At 32.8% G+C, this 20,114-nt stretch overlaps 1 protein-coding gene across 1 annotated transcript; it reads left to right on the top strand.

Annotated features, from left to right (window-relative positions):
* The first annotated feature begins 710 nt into the window (after positions 1-710).
* On the top strand, positions 711-7,526 carry LOC102631472 (casein kinase 1-like protein 10). Its single transcript, XM_006479443.4, has 14 exons — positions 711-1,474; positions 1,609-1,649; positions 2,240-2,309; positions 2,463-2,611; positions 2,696-2,791; positions 3,009-3,079; positions 4,074-4,135; positions 4,242-4,305; positions 4,418-4,502; positions 4,896-5,022; positions 5,424-5,497; positions 5,607-5,670; positions 5,774-5,904; positions 6,878-7,526. Exons 1-14 carry the CDS (start codon positions 1,375-1,377, stop codon positions 7,148-7,150), a joined length of 1,407 nt encoding a protein of 468 aa, XP_006479506.2. The 5' UTR covers positions 711-1,374; the 3' UTR covers positions 7,151-7,526.
* The last annotated feature ends 12,588 nt before the right edge of the window (positions 7,527-20,114 follow it).

Below are 20,114 nucleotides of genomic sequence, written 5' to 3'. Positions count from 1 at the left end.
AGAGAGAGGGGCCCCCGCGGCCCGACTGACATGACAGCCCAAAAAAAAAAATAATATATATCATTACCAAATGCTAAGTTACATACTTACATTCGGTCGTAATATATTTAAATCTTATATTATTATTTTTAGATAAAATTTAGGAGATGTTAGTTTTTTTATTTGAAAATTTAGATAAAAAATCATTTATTGTTTATGGTATGAGAAGATTGAATGTGGATGGTGGCTTTTGATTAATTATAACAATATATATTTAAATTATGTGTAATTTGCCTCATCTCTCAAAATTATTTATAATCTATCACTAAAAAATAAATATGAACATTGGTGAGAAACGGAGGGAGCCGGGAAAAGAGAAAACAAGGTTAAATATGATTAAATAGATAATTTTATTTAAAAAATTTTAAAAATAAAAATTAATTTCAAAAAATAGTAGACAAAATAAATTAGTGGGTTCAAATAATTCATATGTATAAATAAATTTTACAAATTCTTTATACTTATTTTACAAATAAGTAATGTATAAATAAATTAGTGGGTTCGTAATAATTAATCTCCTCTAATTTGTATTTTTTTTTTACTCTGATTTCAATTTTCTTAAAATAAATATAAAACTCCATTGACAAAAAAATAATAATAACATTTTTAATAAATAATCCAAAAATAAATAAAATTACAATCCGCCTCCTTAATTGGTCTCTCTCTCTCTCTTCCCAGTTCCCTCTTAGCTTTTTCGCCTTATAATTTTATTTTTATTTGTCTCTCTTCCTCCTCTTCCTCCTCTTCCTCCTCGTTCTCCTCCTTCTCTGTCTCTTCAACACGTTTTCCTGTTTCCTCAGAAACACTGTCGTTGTGTTTATTTATTTATTTTTCATCAATTATCCTGATCACGATACCAAAAAAAAACAAAAGAAAAAACTCTCTTTCTTTCGTTTTTACTTCAATTCCCGTTTTACTCTTTGCATTTCCAATAGAGAGTTTCTGGTCAATGTGCCTGGATTGTTTATAGAAAATTAAATTAGGGTTTCGGTCCTCAATTGAAGATTTGGGGATCGAGCGTTGTTGAAGAAAATTTTCTTGCTTTTATCGGCAGCTCATCCTCTTTTTGGGACAATTCTATGTTAATCGAATGCATTAGATGATTCCATTGGTGGATAATCAATAAAAAAGGAAGAAAAAAAAAGAAAGGGGAGATTTTATTTTATTTTTGTTAATTTGACCTGCGGGTGTGTTAATTTGGCAAATCTGTTATTTCATTTTTACTTTTTATTTTTTTGGATTCAACTGCTTGGTGGGTATTGGGATTTTCGACGACCATTGTCAAATTGAGCACAAATCTGGGTTAAATAAAGCTAGATTGAGCTAGTTGTTTCTATGTTTGCCGACGGGAAATTGAGAATGGACCATGTGATTGGTGGCAAGTTTAAGTTGGGGAGGAAGATCGGTAGTGGCTCCTTCGGAGAGCTTTATTTAGGTATTCCCCCTCAATGTTTTTATTTTTATTTTTATCGCATTTTTTTATCAGCAATGTCGGTTTTCCCTCTCTCTCTCTCTCTCTAAATGTTTATTTAAGTTTGTGTTTTTTTTGCTGGTTTTATTGATATTTAGGTGTCAATGTACAAACTGGAGAGGAAATTGCTGTCAAGCTGGTATGTCATTTATACTTCTAGATTTACAGATGGTGTTTGGTTTAATTTTATTTGCTGCTGTTTAAGTTTGATGATGATATTACTTTACTTTTAGTTTTTGATGATGATGATGATGCATGGGTAGCAATATGAATCCTATTTCATCTTTATCTCTGACTCTTTTTGGATTTTATTTTGTTTTTGAGGTACTAATAGTCCATTTAGAACATTGCTTTCTGTCATTACCAACAAGATTCATCAAAATTGCTACTAATTAGTTATATGTAAAAGAAAAGCCATTCTGTTTGTTTTTTTAAATTTTAATATTAAACGCAACCATTAGGAGATTGTTATTTTACTTCAAGGAAAATTCTGTGGCTATTTTAGCACTGGATGAGCTTGTTGGGGGGGGGGGGGACTTGTTATATGTTACATGTGAAATGTCATGTCCTTAAGTCCTATTTATGTTATTTATGTGAAGTGTAAAAAGCAAAGTTGATGTTTTCAGTGGTGAATCTCATCTATTTGTGTGCTATCTTCTGTATTTATCCTTTTCCTTTTCTGGTAGGGGGATCCTCACCTTTTCTATCGTTTGTGTTTTTAAATTTTAGGAACTTGTGAAGACCAAGCATCCACAGCTTCATTACGAATCAAAATTGTATATGCTTCTTCAGGGAGGAAGTAAGTCTCTCTTTACTATGTTTTGAATGTTCTTTTGCCTGAACATTCTTCCACATTATTGAGTTAAAATTATGTGGATATTCTTCCTGTGGGGCATATTGCTTGAAAAGCTCATTATGTTTTCTTAAAAGTTTTGGTTTTTCTTTGATGAAGCTGGAATTCCTCACCTCAAGTGGTTTGGAGTTGAAGGGGACTACAATATCATGGTTATTGATCTTCTTGGACCAAGTTTAGAAGATTTATTCAATTATTGCAATAGAAAGTTCTCTTTGAAAACAGTATTGATGCTTGCAGATCAATTAGTAAGTGGCTTTGACTCTTTTCTACTAAAAGCAAAGTTTGAAGCTATCAAATTAATGGTTTTTTTGTTCTTTTTATCTGTTCAGATTAATAGAGTGGAATACATGCACTCAAGGGGCTTTCTTCACCGTGATATAAAGCCTGACAATTTCTTAATGGGCCTTGGACGCAAAGCAAATCAGGTACTTTCCTTTGTTTTTTTTTTTTTCTTTGACTTCACATCAGCAAATTAGAGTACACATGCATGCTCATCAGAAGATAGCGAGTCCCTGAATTTTCATTAATTCCTTATGTGTTTGACATATCTTTTGTTCAGAGAGTCCAAGTATTTACTCTCGCACAGTTGATTGCTTTTATTCATTAGATATTGGTATAAATTTTATTCGATTCTTATTTCAGGTCTACATAATTGACTATGGCCTTGCAAAGAAGTATAGGGATCTTCAAACTCATAAGCACATCCCATACAGGTAATTATTTCTTTGTTGATATTTCAATGCTGAAATTCCATAGTGGAAGCTGCATAGTCATGTTGTTTAGATTACATTATGCGTTTAACAGGTTACAATTACCCATAAGAATAACAATAATATTAAAAAAAAAAACTAGAGCTAGATAAAAAACTTGTTGCCTATGTATTGCCTTTTCTTGAGGAGGCAGACAATGGATGTTGCCTCAAGATTCTTCTTCTACCAGGAGGAAAGGAGTGGTGTCTCATCCAATAACAAAAAGTATTTTATTTGGATGTGTGTTGACATTGGTGAATGGACATGTCATGCTGTTTCTCCTTTTCTTTGCAGTAAATTTTGAACTTGAGTCAGTTTCTACAAGTTGACTTGCGGTTAATTTTGAGGCATCAGGAGTATAAACAAGACTTAACCGAACTTTTCAAAGAACACTTCTATATTGCTACTGTAGGAGAGCTATCATCATCAATAAATAAAAAGATTACGTTGTATTGTGGACATTAATTTAGAGTCAGTTCTTTCCTTCTGCTCAATCTCTTGAAACTTGTATTTAGGCCATTTTAGTCATGTGGTCTGATACTTCTATCGTTACATTTATGTTTAAATGTTTTAGCCAATATTACATCTCTCCTGTCCTCTTTTTGGAATGCTATCTGGATTTCTCAGTACGTGTTTTTGTTATGCACTCAGCTGTAAGGTTTGATAATTCTATATGATCAATTTTATGGATTTCATATTTATAATGGGTCAAATTAACTTTCTGAATTATCTGCTCTATTTTCATTCTTTACTTTTCCCTTTCCATTCTTTATCTGCTGAAGTAAATAGTTTCTCTAGTTCCTTTACTTAAATGTTTATTATTCTTCAAGTCATACATCAATGTCACTATTCATGCTTCACTGATTTTCAGAACATGCACACAAGCAGACATATATACATTTTGATGCATTTGGTGGTGATCTTGAATTCTTTCCTTTTCCTTATTTATTTGCTTCAGGGAAAATAAGAATCTCACCGGCACAGCTCGCTATGCAAGTGTAAATACTCACCTTGGAGTTGGTGAGTAATTGATTTATAATAATATATTTCCAACTAATTTCAGGAAAGAATTTTGGCAGATTTAAACCTAATGTACCTCATTTCTGTCCCCTTTTTTTTTCATCAGAACAAAGCCGAAGGGATGATTTAGAGTCTCTTGGTTATGTCCTTATGTATTTCCTTAGAGGAAGGTGGAGTATATAGTAGCCAGACACTAACTTTAGCTTGATGTTTGACATTTAGTTTAAAATAATTCACAGTTGTTTCATTCGTAATTCATTTTGTTTAATTTTTTTTGTTCAGCCTTCCCTGGCAAGGATTAAAAGCTGGCACAAAAAAGCAAAAATATGATAAGATCAGCGAAAAGAAGGTGTCAACTCCGATAGAGGTATGATAGCGGTTAATTTGGCATCTTTATAATAGGTCATGTCATCCCTGAGACAGTTTTCTTCAGCTAAATTTGGTCAGTTTAATTCCTAGTTTGGTGTCCTGGCCTAATGGTGGCTGTTGCCTTGTCCTATCTCTTGACACATGTTGGCATGATGTGGGGAATGAACTACTAGGTTTGATATTCATATTGTGTGTGGACCCATGAAATCCAACCTAGGAAAATCTCAGTCCTCAGCATTGACAGCAAGGATTTCGAGTTTTCGCTATTTGTGTTTTGCACTGTGTGCAAGTGGACGCATTCATATCATTTCCCAAATTCTGAAATTTAGCCCAACTTATGTTAATGATTCTTGTTCAATGTCTCTGACATAGATGCCTATATATAAAACAGGTGCTCTGTAAATCATACCCATCTGAGTTTGTATCATACTTTCATTACTGTCGATCGTTGCGGTTTGAGGACAAACCAGATTATTCATATTTAAAGAGGCTTTTCCGCGACTTATTTATTCGAGAAGGTGAATGACTACAACCATGGCTAGACTTGTGTATATTTTTCATTTTCTATTTCTGAGTTTGATCCATTTCGCAGCCAGATACAACACAATTAAAAAATTTTAAAATACAATTGGAATCCACTAAATTCAACTTACTGATTCAGAGTCGACCACATTGAAGAAATTCAAACAAAAATATATCCGGCAACCCAAAAGAGTCATTTCTCACTTTTCTTGAGTTGATAACTTGTGTTTCAGAATATAATTTTATCTGATGGCGTTGTGTTTTCAATAAACTCAAAAATTGGTGAGTGTGAATATATGTTTTATTCTATGATAGATATTTGCCAGGAAGTTCTGCACCAGCAGTAACTTATCCCCTCTTCACAACTTTCTAATTGGGTAACATTGTGATGCTGCAGGTTTTCAGTTTGACTATGTATTTGATTGGACTGTATTAAAGTACCCTCAGATTGGTTCCAGCTCTAAAGGAAGGGTAAGTTGTATCTAACTTGTAGTTTTGGCTTTCATTATCTTCGGATTGTCGCTTATCCATTGTCCTTTTTTTTTTCCCCCCTCTCTCTCCTTCTTCTTGTTCTTTTCAGCATTCCAGTGGGAAGGTAGGCTTAACCCCAGGACCATCTGCTGAAAGACCAGAAAGGGGTTCAGGTGTGCTCTTAGAAAACGAAATTTTTTATTTAATTCCTTGTTGCAAAAATGTAGAAACCACTTTATTTCTCAAAAATCACTGATGAAAATTTTGTGTATTCAGTTGGGAAGGAGATTAGGGACAAATTGTCTGGTGCAGTTGAAGCATTTTCAAGAAAAAATGCTGCTGGTACTCCTCATCGTGATCATCCCAGACACAAGAGTTCAGATGATGGTCCTTCATCTAAGCATGTGGTAAATTTTTTTATTTCCAACAGTGATTGGCTTAATTTCCTGCCTGGTCGCATGATGATTTTCTTGCTTCTTCTCTTTGATCAAATAAAATCTTGCATGTTGTAGATCCTTAAAGAGTAGCCACTAATTTTGGTGTCACCATGTTTTGTTCTATGCTGACTTATGTAACTTCGGCTTCCACCCTAGAATATGATTTTAATAGATTCTAATAATTGAAAGAGAACAAGATTAGGGAGCGATGTTGTTTGAGGTTGTATTTGGTACCATTTATCATTTGTCATTTTTTATTTGGCAAGAACAAAAAAATGAGAAAACATATTTGGTTGGAAGTTATCACAAAAAAAACCATTTTCCATAGAGAACACCAACTGAAAAACCAAACGCATATTAATTCCTGCTACTCAATTTGTTAGACCAAAGCTTTCTGCTTGCAAGAACAATCAAGTATTACCTTTTCCTTTTGAGAATAATTTTCTGATGACTTTTCAGATAAGAACTTTCTCGAGACTGAGTCTTAAGACTTTTCAGATATCCCACCAACCTAAACAAGTACTGCCCTTTTCTTTTCATAATAATTTTCTGACCACTTGACTTAGTGATACTGTCTGCAGCTCGGTGGGTTTTCCTTGTTTGACATCTAAAATATTGCCCTTTTTTCACCAAACCTTAATGTATATGTAATGATTTTTTGATATTTCCTCTTGGGAGTTCCAAGTTCATCAATTTCCTGATGATGGTTTTAGCTATTGGATGACCGGAGTAAAAACCAAATTCGTTCTGCAAGAAATGTACCTGGGAAACATTTGTTTTTGTCGTTTCTCAATTGCTTTCACTTCAGTCTAGAATGTTCTGCCCAATATCCTCTCTCTCTCTCTTTATCTTTAGTTATTATTAATTTTCTGAAGTCATAGCGGAGGCTATTTAGTATTGTTGTTTTAACACTCACAAAGAACCTCTTCGTTTACTCTGTCAGAACCCTGATTCTGAAAAAGGACGAAGCTTTTCCCGGTATGGAAGCACTTCAAGAAAAGCTGTAATCGCAAGCACTAAACCTGGTTCATCTGGTGAATTCAGTGAGTGTCGCTCTAGCCGACTAGTCTCAAGCAGTGGCCGCTTGTCTACCACGCAAAGATTGCAATCTGGGTATGATTCCAGGCAATCTTCATTTAATCGCACTGCTGGTGGAAGAATCTGCACCCGTGATGATCCTATTCGGAGTTTTGAGATGCTGTCAATCAGGAAATGATGTTTATTTGATGAATTTGTGAGAAGGTATTGCTTATGCACGTAGTGGCCGCAAAAAATTCTTGACAGTTATAGTCTCACTTTTGTCTATGGGATAATACCTAGTCGAATGCCATAACAGGTCATTTTGACTCATAAAAGGACGTATCCCAATCATTTTTCTGCTTCCTCTTGTTTTATTCATTCCATTTTAATTGTTCCTGGGAGCTTCACGTCAATGTAACGTGTCCTAGACTGACGGATTGGAGAAAAGGGAATTTCTGTATTGGAATTTCATTTATCTATGTGACTTGAATAGCTGTAATGATTACTCCTATTCTTATGCTTTTGAGACCGAAAGTAGTAATGAATCTATCATCTATGTACTTGGGCGGAAATGGGGACAATTTTCTTTAAGATGAGAGCATGAGCTTCATCCGGTTTACTAGTTTATTTCTTGTTCCAGGTGATGCTAGATCATAACAAAAAGCTTACCTTTTCTTTTTTTCGATTCTCTTATCTCCGTACACGCGAGTGAAGAAAATGACGTATTTACATCTTCAACAACCTTACTAACGAGAGTGAATTTGAAAATTTGAACTACTATTTTTTCTACCCCCCAGCAGCTCTCATTTTTCATCATTTTCAATCAAACATGTACATGACACCGTACTTGTTACAGAAACCAGAAAACATCCAATCCAACCAATGAACGAAGTAGAAAAACAAACATTACAGGAAACACAAATAGAATTAGCCTGAAATCCCCTGTCAAACGTGATGGCGATAATAGGCATCTGCTTATACTTTTCCTTCATTTGTAAAAGCTGACGAAGAAGATGCAAAACTAGGGTTAGGGTTTTGATATTTAGGAAGTGGCGTTGGCAATTTTCTACGCCTGACTCTTATCTCTTCTATGAACATTCATACGACCCCGAGGAGCTTGAGCAGATGACCCATCCACTTGCGAAAGCTGCAATTATATATAGCTCTCTGGAAAATGGAGGCCACACACATGATGAAATGTTCACGCTGAGCTTCTGAAGCAGTTAAATTTTTCAGACTCGCACTTCTCTTTAAGCTACTTCTTTCTTTGTGCAGTACTACTACAAGAGACAGAGTATGCAAACGGTTACAAGTATATTGCAACCAATGAACGAAGATGAAGAGCTAGAAACTGATGAACATGTGGTTACGTAAATACTCACCTGCAAATATTCTGCCACTATTTCTATAACAATTAATATACAAACTTCATACTAATCACATTCCTAGCCCTCACGCTGTGCATGGATGCGAATGTTGAAGTGACCCCTCGGACATGTAGCAAATATGTGTGGGGGTACAGTTGGTGGATTTCACATTGGCATCCAGAAGCTGATCCAATTACATGAAATTTATGGCATGCACTCATCAGGAACTCTTAATATAAATTATTTATCAGGAGTAAATGAATACCTACCGTGTTTAGGTTCCTCGGCTCTCCATCTGCTTTATGAAAAATCTGTTGCTTTTCTGAGCTTCTTATATATAGTACGAATTCTGATCATGGCACGAAAAATATCTCTGACCGGGCAAACAGGTCTGCAAGAATGCATTTACTTCTAAATAATGATCAATTCGGGAAACAATGAAGCAACGATCCTTTTTAAGTTTTTCATAATCAGCTGGGTCATGTATATCTGAATACTAACTGCGCCCTTGGCATGCCACTACTCTTTCATATATGAGAAAAATACGATGTGGGATGATGTTCAACATAAACTATAAGATATTTGTAGTGTACGGAAGCATTTGTAGGTGTATCATTAATCCTTCCGTTAATATGAGGCTAAACAAGAAACGATAACAGTGATTTTTTAAACTGAATTTTGTATAAACGAAAAGAAACATTGAGAAATTAAATAAAATGTTAAGCTGCAAGCTAAAAACCATGTCATTACCACCAGAAGAGAGATTATATATTGTAAACCAAATCCCATAAATCGCCTATAAAGACTGATTTTCCACCCAGAAATCACTTTCCATGACCAATCATATTGTTTGAGTTTTCTATCCAATTCCTCCAGCCTATAAACATGGAATTTCCTTGCGAGGTAGGGATAACTAACAAAACATCACCCATAGATTCCTCTAAGTTTTGAGTTCGTTTCTATTTATGGCCAAGCAATAGGTAAATCCAATTGTCGTCCCATAGAAGCTGTGACTTGCATTAGTATTACAGGAACACTGTCGCTTAAAATCCCATGCGTCAACTGTCCATCCACTATTATTATCAACGATATTGTCAGTATTGTCAGCACTAGTGCATACAACATCACTGTAAGTGCAACCACTCTGGCAAGCCCCATTAAAACTCTTCCATGCTTCCAGAAATCAAGTTTTGGATCCACCATTGTAGATTATAATCGTGCCATAATAATTGTTTTGAAACTGGAACCGCGGGCAGGATGACAGAATAGCCTTAAGGAAGCAGCGATCATCTCTTAATTCCTTGATAGACACAAAACGCTTATAATTCGACGATGGGTCCAACTAATAAATTGTAACCTTCCCCATCCCCATTAGAATAACTCGGAATGCGGGTACTCGAAAAGGGATTGAAAAGAAAGGGACTGACTCTTCCATGATCTATAAGAGTATGAGCCATCCGTCCGATGATCCGATGCAACGCCGCTTCCCGAAATCCTTGTACACGCTGTTCTTTAGTACGTAGGATTCGTCCTCTTCGAAACTGTAAGAGCGGCAACATCGATGTCTTCACCTGCTTCAGTTTTGGAAGGCATTATTGAACTGATAAATTACGGTCTCTTATGATCCTAATCCATGAAGAAAGAACCACGCTGACACTCATAATTCCGAGCGGTGACAGGTGGGCTAAGATTGAAATCAGGAGATCATCATGGACATTAGACCTATTTGATGATGATATTGGAGTAGGCGTGGCACTCTTTGACGGTGATGCCAATGATGCCGGCGGCGTCTACTGCACGTGTCGTGACTTCTCCGTGCATTCAAATAGCTTACCAGAGGATGGTGGATCGTTGCTTTGTTTTCCTAGTTAAGCTATATGGTGTATTTTTCTCACATGATAAATCTTATAATACATTAAAGATACCATATTAATTATATAATAAATAAATAATATTATAATACCATATCAATCATATAATAAATAATATTATAATACCATATTAATCATAAAATAAATAAATAATATTATAATATGTATATATTATACTAGTGCACACAACATCACTGTAGTGCACGCACTGATTTAACAACCGACTATCTTGCCATAATTCTTATCTTTTATTTTTTTAAGCTAAACAACATTTTGCCGTCGTTTATTATCTTTTGTCAAATTAGAACCAAATTCCGCACATCTCTAAGAAAAGGCAAAGGTGAGAGATCTGACTTCAATGCTAATCATAAGCATGGATAGAATTATGTCGGTTTCTAGTTTTTGAGAACAGAAGTTTAATTTGGTGGTGTTCATAAAAATTAAAACCCAAATATTTTATCAAGTAGCTTTTGTTAATGGCTATTTTGAAGATTATGTTGGCGATATCTTATCCTTATAACAATCAATTTTATATAACTAAAATGAAGATCGTGTTAATGTTGTTTAAATGTCAAAGGAGAACACTTTTTGGGCATAAAACTTATTTCGTCGCTGTCGTGAGAAAATAAAATATGTCTTGGTTAGGGTTAAATTTAGACAATTTTAGAATGTATAAAATTTATACGATTGATAGTAATTTACTTTGTTAATAACTTATAGTAACTTACTTTGTTAAAAAATTTTGATGGATTGTTTTAAATAAAAAGGAGTGCCTAATCTTAAATATTAATACTTAAAATGGTGTGTAAAATTATAGATATGTCACATCAGTTAAAATAATTGTTGGGATTCTTAACATTATTCTTAAAATTTATAAAATATCAGATAACATACGTAAATATAGAAAATAATCTATCATTTTATTAAATAAATAAAAATAAAATACATAACAAAGGGAATAATGTCAATTTTATTTACTGGTATCACAATAAATGGGTTCAATTTTTATTGTGGTGGCATGCGAAGGTCCGGATACGAGTATAAGTTCATCCTCCTTTTAATTAGCGAGTACGAGTTTGTAGAATTATAACTTGAGTATTCGAATCCAAGCTTTTGCATAAATAAATAATTTTATGTTAAATGATTGTATTGTGATTTGAAACCGGACCTTATATTTAATTGGGAAAATATCCATCGTCCACCTGATTTTGTCCACTTTATCAAAAATACACAAATCCTAATTTTTTTAGCCACGCTCCACCTGAACTTAAACTTTTTTTCACATTTCCACCTCCGTCTACAAACCGTCAATAAAAGTAACGGAATTTTTTTGAAATTACTTTTTAACCCCGAAAATAAAAAATTACATATTTACCCTATATAAATGCCAAAATATTAACTTTGTGCTCTTTGTAGCCGTTGCCTCCCAACGGTTACAATTTTGGGTATTTAAACCCATGAACCGTTACATATGCAATGCATGAAAGCTCTACCATTCAAGCAAATATACAGCTGCTCACAAACCAGCCACAACTGAGAATCATTTGTTCAAATAAACCTACTCATACACAACTCATCATCTACACATTGAAGCAAATATACAGCCGCTCACAAACCAACCATAGCTGACAATCATTTGCTCAAATAAACCTGCTCATACACAACCCATCATCTACACATTCAAGCAAATATACAGCTGCTCACAAACCAGTCACAGTTGACAATTATTTGTTCAAATAAACCTACTCATACACAACCCATCATCTACACTCGCCAAATATCACTTGTTTAACCATTCTTTCAAACACATCATCCACACAATCAATTAAAAAATGGCATCAAGTTATAATTCAAGTTCTGCACCCAGTGGATAGCAACATAGAAAAGTTAAATGCACTCCAATTCACTGCTGGTGTGGTGTGCAAGCATGTGCTATGGTTTCCACTACACCACAGAATCGCAATGCAATGTTTTGGTCATGCAGGTTCAATAAATGCAAGTTTTGGCAATGGTTTACAGCTGAAACTCTTATATACCCTAGCAATAGTGACCAGACAGCAAATAATCAAAATTTAGAGCTGGATGCAGTCCACCTTCGAGCTGATGATGTAGCAAAGATAAAGAAAAGGCTAAAGGTCATTGAAGGGAGGCTTAAATGTATAATAATTATGCTAGTATTTGTATGTGCTATTGTGTTTACTAAAATGTAATATATGCTACGAAATATGCATGAATAAAATGAGATTAATTATGTTCTATTTGTCCTAGAGCCAGTCAACTTAAATACATTGTAAATAATATAACTTCAACCATAATAAATGAAAAATACAGCCCAAGTAAAATGAGCTTAAATACAACCATATCTAATTATCCAAAAAAACAGCAGAAATAACAATTAAACATGTCATGAAAATACAGCCAAGTAAAATTTTGAAATAACCAGCAATATTCCAAAATAGTCAGCAATATTCCAAAATAACCAGCGATATTCCAAAATAACAATATATATAGCAAGTTTAAACATTTTTAGTTTGTTCTCGCATTCATCATTACAAAGAACCTGTCACATTTGAAGCTTGATATGGATTTTCAGATTGTGATAGTCCATGACTTGATTGTTCACCTCTTGTTCCAACATCTCCAGAGCCAACTTGAGCCCTTCTTTTCCTCCTTCTAGTATTGGAACTTTGTCCTGGACCACTTGGTATCTAAATATATTGTACGTTAGTTTGAGAACTTAAACAAGAAAAAAAACAAAAAGAACTTAAACAGAAAAAAAAAACACCTTTCTTGCTGTCTGTGATGTAGTAACTTTTGAATCAATTGATTTTGCTACTGTTGTTGTCTGTGATGCCTATGTTCAAGCATAAATGAATCTTATGTTACGCGTTACGCATAAAACAAATTGGACAGCCACAAAAAAATAAAATAAAACAAGTCAGCACCTGTTTTCTTCTTCTTGCTGCTTGTTGTGAAACATTTAACGGCTGAATTGAGGTAGTTGATGCCTACAAAACATGATGTTTGTTATTTAATGACAGTAAATAATAACAGCTACATATGATGTATAATAATAAACTATTAAAAATTAATAGTAGTATATTGTCTGTACCTGAGAGTTATGTCTTTTAACTCTATTTGCCCTTGCAACAGATGGTCTTAATGGACAAGACCTCAGATTATGGTTGGAGCCACCACAGAATGAGCAAATAACAAAGAATTTTCTTTTCTCTTTATTAGGCTCATTTTGTGCTCTTTTCCTGAATTTTTTAGGCCTTCCAACCTTTTTCTGCACAATTGGTGGATCAATCAATGGTCTTCCTGTACGCTCCCACATACATTGATCCGAAAGAGGGCTAAACATCACTGAACATGTATTGAGGTAAGTCTGTGTAGCAAACCATGCTGGAACATACTCCTCAATTGCATGTCTTGCATATCCAATGGCAGCTATGGCATGTTGACAAGGGAGGCGGCAATTTCCCAATAACCGCAATCACATATTCTGGACTCCAACTTCACCACAAACCTTCTAGGTGGACTATACGCTGCATCCATGACTTGAAAATTCAGCTCACCAGCCACATACCATGGACAACCAGCCTCTTTACAAGTACCCACAAATCTTCTTGGCTCACTGTAAACTGTTTTAATGGCAAACCCTTGCCTAATCATCACTTCATGCAAAATCTCTCTAAAATGAGCAACATCTCTAAACACATGTCCTAATTTTAGTCTATTTTTTCCATCAGCACCCACTTTATACTCATGTTGTTCTATGTAATTGGTCAATTTGACAGTCCCAAGCTCAATATCATCATCAGAAGAATCAATGACCCCTTTTACCTCCTTATTATCACCAGATAAACTACCATCTGAATCAGAATCAACGTCAATTTCAGTTGTGCCCTCACTGTCCTCATTAACAAGAGTACCTACAGCAGCACCATCAACTTCAGCTTGCATGAATTGTGCATTAACATCATCATCATTGCAATCATTTCTGTCCGAGTAGTCAGATAGTAATGCATATTCGTCAGATTCATCACCCCTAACAGTAGCTTGTCCATCAACAACATCATCCTTTCTAACACTAGCTTGTCCCCCAACAGAGGCATTTTCGCCGACAGAATCATTCAACTGATTAATCAGTTCATCAGGCAACACAACTTCTAGGTTAGTCAATAATGCATGTAAGGCAGAATCTTGAAACTGAGGGTACAGTGCTGGTGCAACTTCAACTGTGAGAGTCTTCACACCCAAAATGTGATGAATTTTAAGCAAAACATCTAGCCCAAAATCTGAATCCAGTACAACCTTAGCCTGATTCTCTGGATTTATAACGTATAACATGACTTTTAAAGCACAATCTAACCCATATGGACTCGTAATGCTTACAACAGTATCCTTAATCTTCGTAATTGTACAATCAGGTTGAAGCAACCCTAAATTCTTTTTCATGCTTCGAAAGGATATCACTAACTCTACTTGTAGCATCCTGAATGCCCAAAAATAAATAAATAAAAAATTCACCACTGGTTTACAGTTCTTGAGTTTTGTTGGTAACTCTACTATCTTCCTATTAATGTATTATTAATATTGCAGGTCAGACACTTAAAGAAAAAAGCATGTAAACAAACATCTAGCTGGATATGGATGCATGTAGCTAGCTTTTTAAACATTCTAATTTTACATGCAACAACCAAATCTTCCTCGGGGGGCTGACAAATATAGCCAGGGGTTAAAATATTTCAAAAAACCATGACCCATACATCACCAAACAAAAATTTCAAAAGCCCCAAATTTTATATGTAAACCACGGACAAAGATACATAATTAGGCAGGGGATAAACATGCATTCAACTATAGTAGCATAATCTTTCATAAATTTGCATCTCAACAACCGAAAACACCATATTACTCCCCAATTTATCATTACCCCCAACAAATATGTCACAAATCAAGCTAATATATATTCTAGGGTTTCCAGTAACAGTGAATGAATGTGTTAACAACAATCACCAGACATTGTTTCAAAAACATTGTTGCATGTCAAAAATTAACTAAAAATAAGTAAACAAAACAAAACTTACTTGATTGTAGCTTCAAACCTTTAAAAAAGCAAAACTTCGCGACTTCGTAACAGCTCACCGCTTTCGTCAATGCCTCTAAATCTTCGATTTAACAAAATATTTGAAACTTAAGCGTGGTTCGTTGATGAAAATGCATGGAAACTATAGGAAAAATGGCGGGATTTTGTTGCTTCTTCGTGCATGTGGTGGGGAATAAACTATGGCTGTTTTCGTTGCTTGCTGTACTGGTGGACCACTATGCCTCCTTTTCCTTTTTTTTTTTTTTGCTTATTACAGATCTTAAACGATGTCGTTTTTTAAGCCCAAGTGAAATTATCATTTTAACCTTATGATGTCAGCAACGTCTTGACGGTTTGCAGACAGAGGTGGAAATGTGAAAAAAAAATTTAAGTTCAGGTGGAGCGCAGCTAAAAAAATTAGAATTTGTGTATTTTTTATAAAGTGGACAAAATCAGGTGGACGGTGGATATTTTCCCTATTTAATTTCAAAACATTTAACTAGGAAAATTTTATAATAAAATATAGATTCATAAATATGATTATCTAACTGTTGGCGCTAATAAAATTTTAGAAATGAAATTAAGAAGCCAAACACATATAATTACTTCTTTAGACTTAAATCACTATTCACTAGGACAATAACGACATGTTTTTGTCTTTTGCAAGCAACTATCTTAACTAATGCTGCGTTTACTTTTTGGATTGTAGTGGGAATCCTGAGGAGTGGGAATCCTTGGATTAGGAGTGTGGAGTGAGAGTGGGAGTAAGGTGTTTACTTAGACTAAATGAAAGTATGGATTGTCAATCAGAATCCTAATTATTTGTTTACTTTGTCTTGGATTGGGAGTAAATTATTTTAAATTACAATTTTATCCTTATGTACAGAATTATAATTTATAATTAAAAAATTAATAAAAAATATTTGGAAAATAAAATAAATATTTTATTATATTTATAAATTAATAATAATTACTAATATTCTTAATTATGTAAATCATAATTTTTTATTAATTTTAATTTAAATTATGTGAATAAAAATTATTAATAATAGCAACACAAATGAAATATTATTATTGATAATATAATACAAAATTAATATTTTTAGAATAAAATATTTATTATTATTAATTAAATAATTAATTATTATTTATTAAAATTAATGTTTAATATTATTAATTTAAATATAATATTTATTTATTTTTATTTTATTAAATTTAATAAAATAAATATGATATAATTATTATTTTTAATAAATATGATATTATTTATTTTATTAAATATTATATTATTTATTTTATTAAATATGATATTATTTATTTTATTAAATATGATATTATTTATTTTATTAAATATTATTTATTTATTTAATTATAGGGATAAAATGGGAAGAGGGGGGAGTGGATTCCCACTCCCACCTCCCCCCATGGGAGTGGGAATCTCACTCCCCACTCCAAAATTGGGTGGGACCCATAGATTCCCACTCCCACTCCCCCCTTTTTAAGGTAAGTAAACACTGGAGTGGGAGGAATCCACACTCCACACTCCCACTCCAGAAAGTAAACACTACATAAGACTCTTTAACATGTTGCAGGTTAAAATGATGTAAGATGGTTCCGTGGGATAAGTAGGGTATTTTCTAGAAGTCATAACTTGAATTATAGATATTCAGTTTAGGTATATAATATATTGTTTCAAACCTTACAATGAGATAAACCAAATCAAGAACGTGTATGTTTTATGAGTGCTCGAGCTGAAAATTTTACTTTTTTCTTGGGCATCTTTTAGTTTTAAGTTATTTTCTTATTTTTCCTCTTACTTTTAGAATTTTTATCTTTTTTTTAGATATCAAATTTGGGTGCCACTTATTTTAGTTTCCTTATTTAGATTAAGCGAATTTTATAAATTTGCCTATTTTGATAAATTCGCAATATTGAAGGTTATTATAAAGGGACCAAAACCTTTAAAACTTGTTTGTTATTGTTTCTGAATTCATACTTTCTGAAAACCAAAATGAAAATGAAAATGGTATTTTGTAGTTACTATATTTCGAATTTAAATATGCATCTGGAATCATTTTTTGTATCTTATATTTTAAAACTAAAAACAGTAATATATGTTCGATAAACACAACTGAAAATGATAAAAATAGTAAATATGTGTTTGGTAGTATTATTTTGAAAAAAAATCTCACTAAACATTTAAGTCATACTTATAATTAAAAAACAGTTGTTTAACTAATACATACATAAACATACCATTAATAATTTAAATAAAATAATTATAAAATGATAAAAATTTAATATTAGCATTGAAAAAAAGTATTACATTGCCATTGTTTCTACACTATAATTAAGCTATATATTACAATACAAGATAAAACTTTGGGAACAGGACAGTGAACCCCTTAACGTTTGGGAAAAGTGACATAATATTCCTTAACGTTTTAAAAAAGATATATAACCCCTATTTTTATTATTAAATTTCATTTGTTTTAATAGTAAATTTATTTTTAATTTACAATTACAATTATGTCCATATAATAAATAATTCAACATAATAACTTAAAACATATCACTAATAACATGTATAATGAAATCAACAACTTTTTACCCAAATTATTCACTTTAAATTATTAATATACACTTCCCAGTGATAGGATGATAAAAAAAAAATAGGTAAAATTAAAATCAAATCTATCATTGGGAAGTCAAATCTATCATTGGGTAGGGTATTTTCAAAATTTAGAGTGACTAATTTGGGCAAAAGGTAATTTTATCTTAATTTTAAGTTTTAAATAAAAAGATATAGTATATCTTTTTTGAAACGTTAAGGGATTTTATGTCCATTTTTCCAAATGTTAGGGGACTCACTATCTTTTTCCCTAAAACTTTTAACAAATGATACTAGATATGGTGTAAAAGCACTACCAGTATACACCTTTGCTATAATTAAGATATATATTTCCATCATTCCTTTTTATACTACTTAATTTAGTTGATCATTTTTACAACAGTGGTCTATATCATTCCAGTTTTCTTAAGGTAATATGTAGATGATAGTTTTGTTGGTTTTGATCAACTCATAATTGTCAAATTTTTCCCTATCATGTTCATCGCCATTAAGTTAAATAGTGAAATAATAGTTTAAGATTTGTATCAAAATCCTAAGTAAAAACTTAAATTAAAATAGCTCCGTCCTATTGTAAAATACCATTTACAATGTAAATGTGTTTTACAAAACTGTAAATGTGCACGTCCACATAAAGTGCACGTCAACACAAAAATTTTGTGTTGACGTCTATACAATATGAATCGGAGAAATAATATCAACCACGTTCTTCTTTATCCTTTGCAAGATATAATAGTAATATGTTCAAACATAAACTCCTTACCGTTGATCTACAATCTCATAACAGTGGGACCGAAAAACCAATAAGGTCTTTTCATACATCAGATGTGTAGCACAAAATATGAATTTTTCACCATTGATGGACTACAACCAATTGGGAGATTGATATGTAGGCATATATATTAAATTACCGGTCAGTACTTGGAACATCATGAAAAAAGAGTTTCATGTCAACCTCAATACGATAATGAGATGTTGTAAAGTAAAGCTTTAAGTTCTCTCGATAACCAACTGGGAATAAACATAGGTGTTGTAATTATAAGGTATATAATAAAGTTAAATGAATCCCAAAAACATGGCAATTCAATATACATTAGAGCTAATGATAACAAAATAAAAACTCCCATTACAATCAACATTACAACTAATTTCCCCTTCCTAGGAAGACTCTATAAAGATGTGTTTAGAAGCTAAATAAATAAATCTGCTTTAAAGAGCACATAATCCCAACAAAAAATATGCTTAATTAATATTATAATTCATACAAGTGAAACTAACAAAGATTAACCAAATTAATCAATCCCATTTGGAATTGAACATTTTAATCGAACACGAAACAATTAATTATAAGTAAAACAAGATCAAGAACTACAAGAAAAACAAAAAGATGCCACTTGGCTAGTTCCGTGGTTCACAAGCCACTCGTAGAACAACCTTTTTCGAATGGCTTTGGCCCATTCTTTGGTTTCCTGGCTAGTTCCGTCGTCTTGGTCCATTTTCTTTTCACCTCGCTGCGGCAAGAAGTAACTGAAGCCAAGGTTTTGAACAAATTGCCAAAAGAAAAAGAAAATAAGAGCTTTGATGAAGTTCTTGAAGCATTTGCATAGCACGATACCTTGATCGACCTTTAAATCACTTTCGCGAAAATACTTTCTTTTACCTTGATCGTAATGTTGAGTCAGTGTTCTTCAATAACACCCCTTATGTTGTTTGCAATCTCAATATATTCTTATTTATTGTGCCAATTAAATTTATTTATTTTTATTATTGAGGTAATAATCTTATTTTAAGTACCAAATAAAAAATACATATAGTGACATATCATTTAACTGTACAGTTCTTAATAATTAAATGAAGTAAATAAAAATTCGATTATCAAACTATTATTTATATAAAATACTATGATACATATTATTTATGAAATATAAAATTATTTGAAGATAAGGAAATTAAAAAAGAAGAAAATATTTCTAACGATTCGGTTTAATTTTCAATTTTCAATTTAGTTATATCTATCTCTACTATGAATTTTTAATTTTTAATTCATAACTATAAGTTTTATACCGAGTGCCATACATGAGAAGATGTACACCACTAATGAGGTGGATGAAATAAGAAAAATGGAAAAGTATCAGACAGCCTCCCGTATTACTAACTAATTAATTAAATAAACTAAAATGGTATAAAAGGAGGAAAAAGCC

This window comes from Citrus sinensis, chromosome 3 (genome assembly GCF_022201045.2).
Source record: "Citrus sinensis cultivar Valencia sweet orange chromosome 3, DVS_A1.0, whole genome shotgun sequence".
Lineage (NCBI taxonomy): Eukaryota > Viridiplantae > Streptophyta > Magnoliopsida > Sapindales > Rutaceae > Citrus > Citrus sinensis.
This window is presented reverse-complemented; position numbering and strand designations above follow the sequence as displayed.

What these genes read in the sequence shown, in the direction of transcription:
- LOC102631472 (XM_006479443.4), top strand. Translation starts at nt 1,375, where the DNA reads ATGTTTGCCGACGGGAAATTGAGAATGGACCATGTGATTGGTGGCAAG. An exon ending in CGACTTATTTATTCGAGAAG is followed by an intron (nt 5,023 to 5,423) that starts GTGAATGACTAC and finishes GTGATGCTGCAG; the next exon opens with GTTTTCAGTTTGACTATGTA. An exon ending in GTTCCAGCTCTAAAGGAAGG is followed by an intron (nt 5,498 to 5,606) that starts GTAAGTTGTATC and finishes TGTTCTTTTCAG; the next exon opens with CATTCCAGTGGGAAGGTAGG.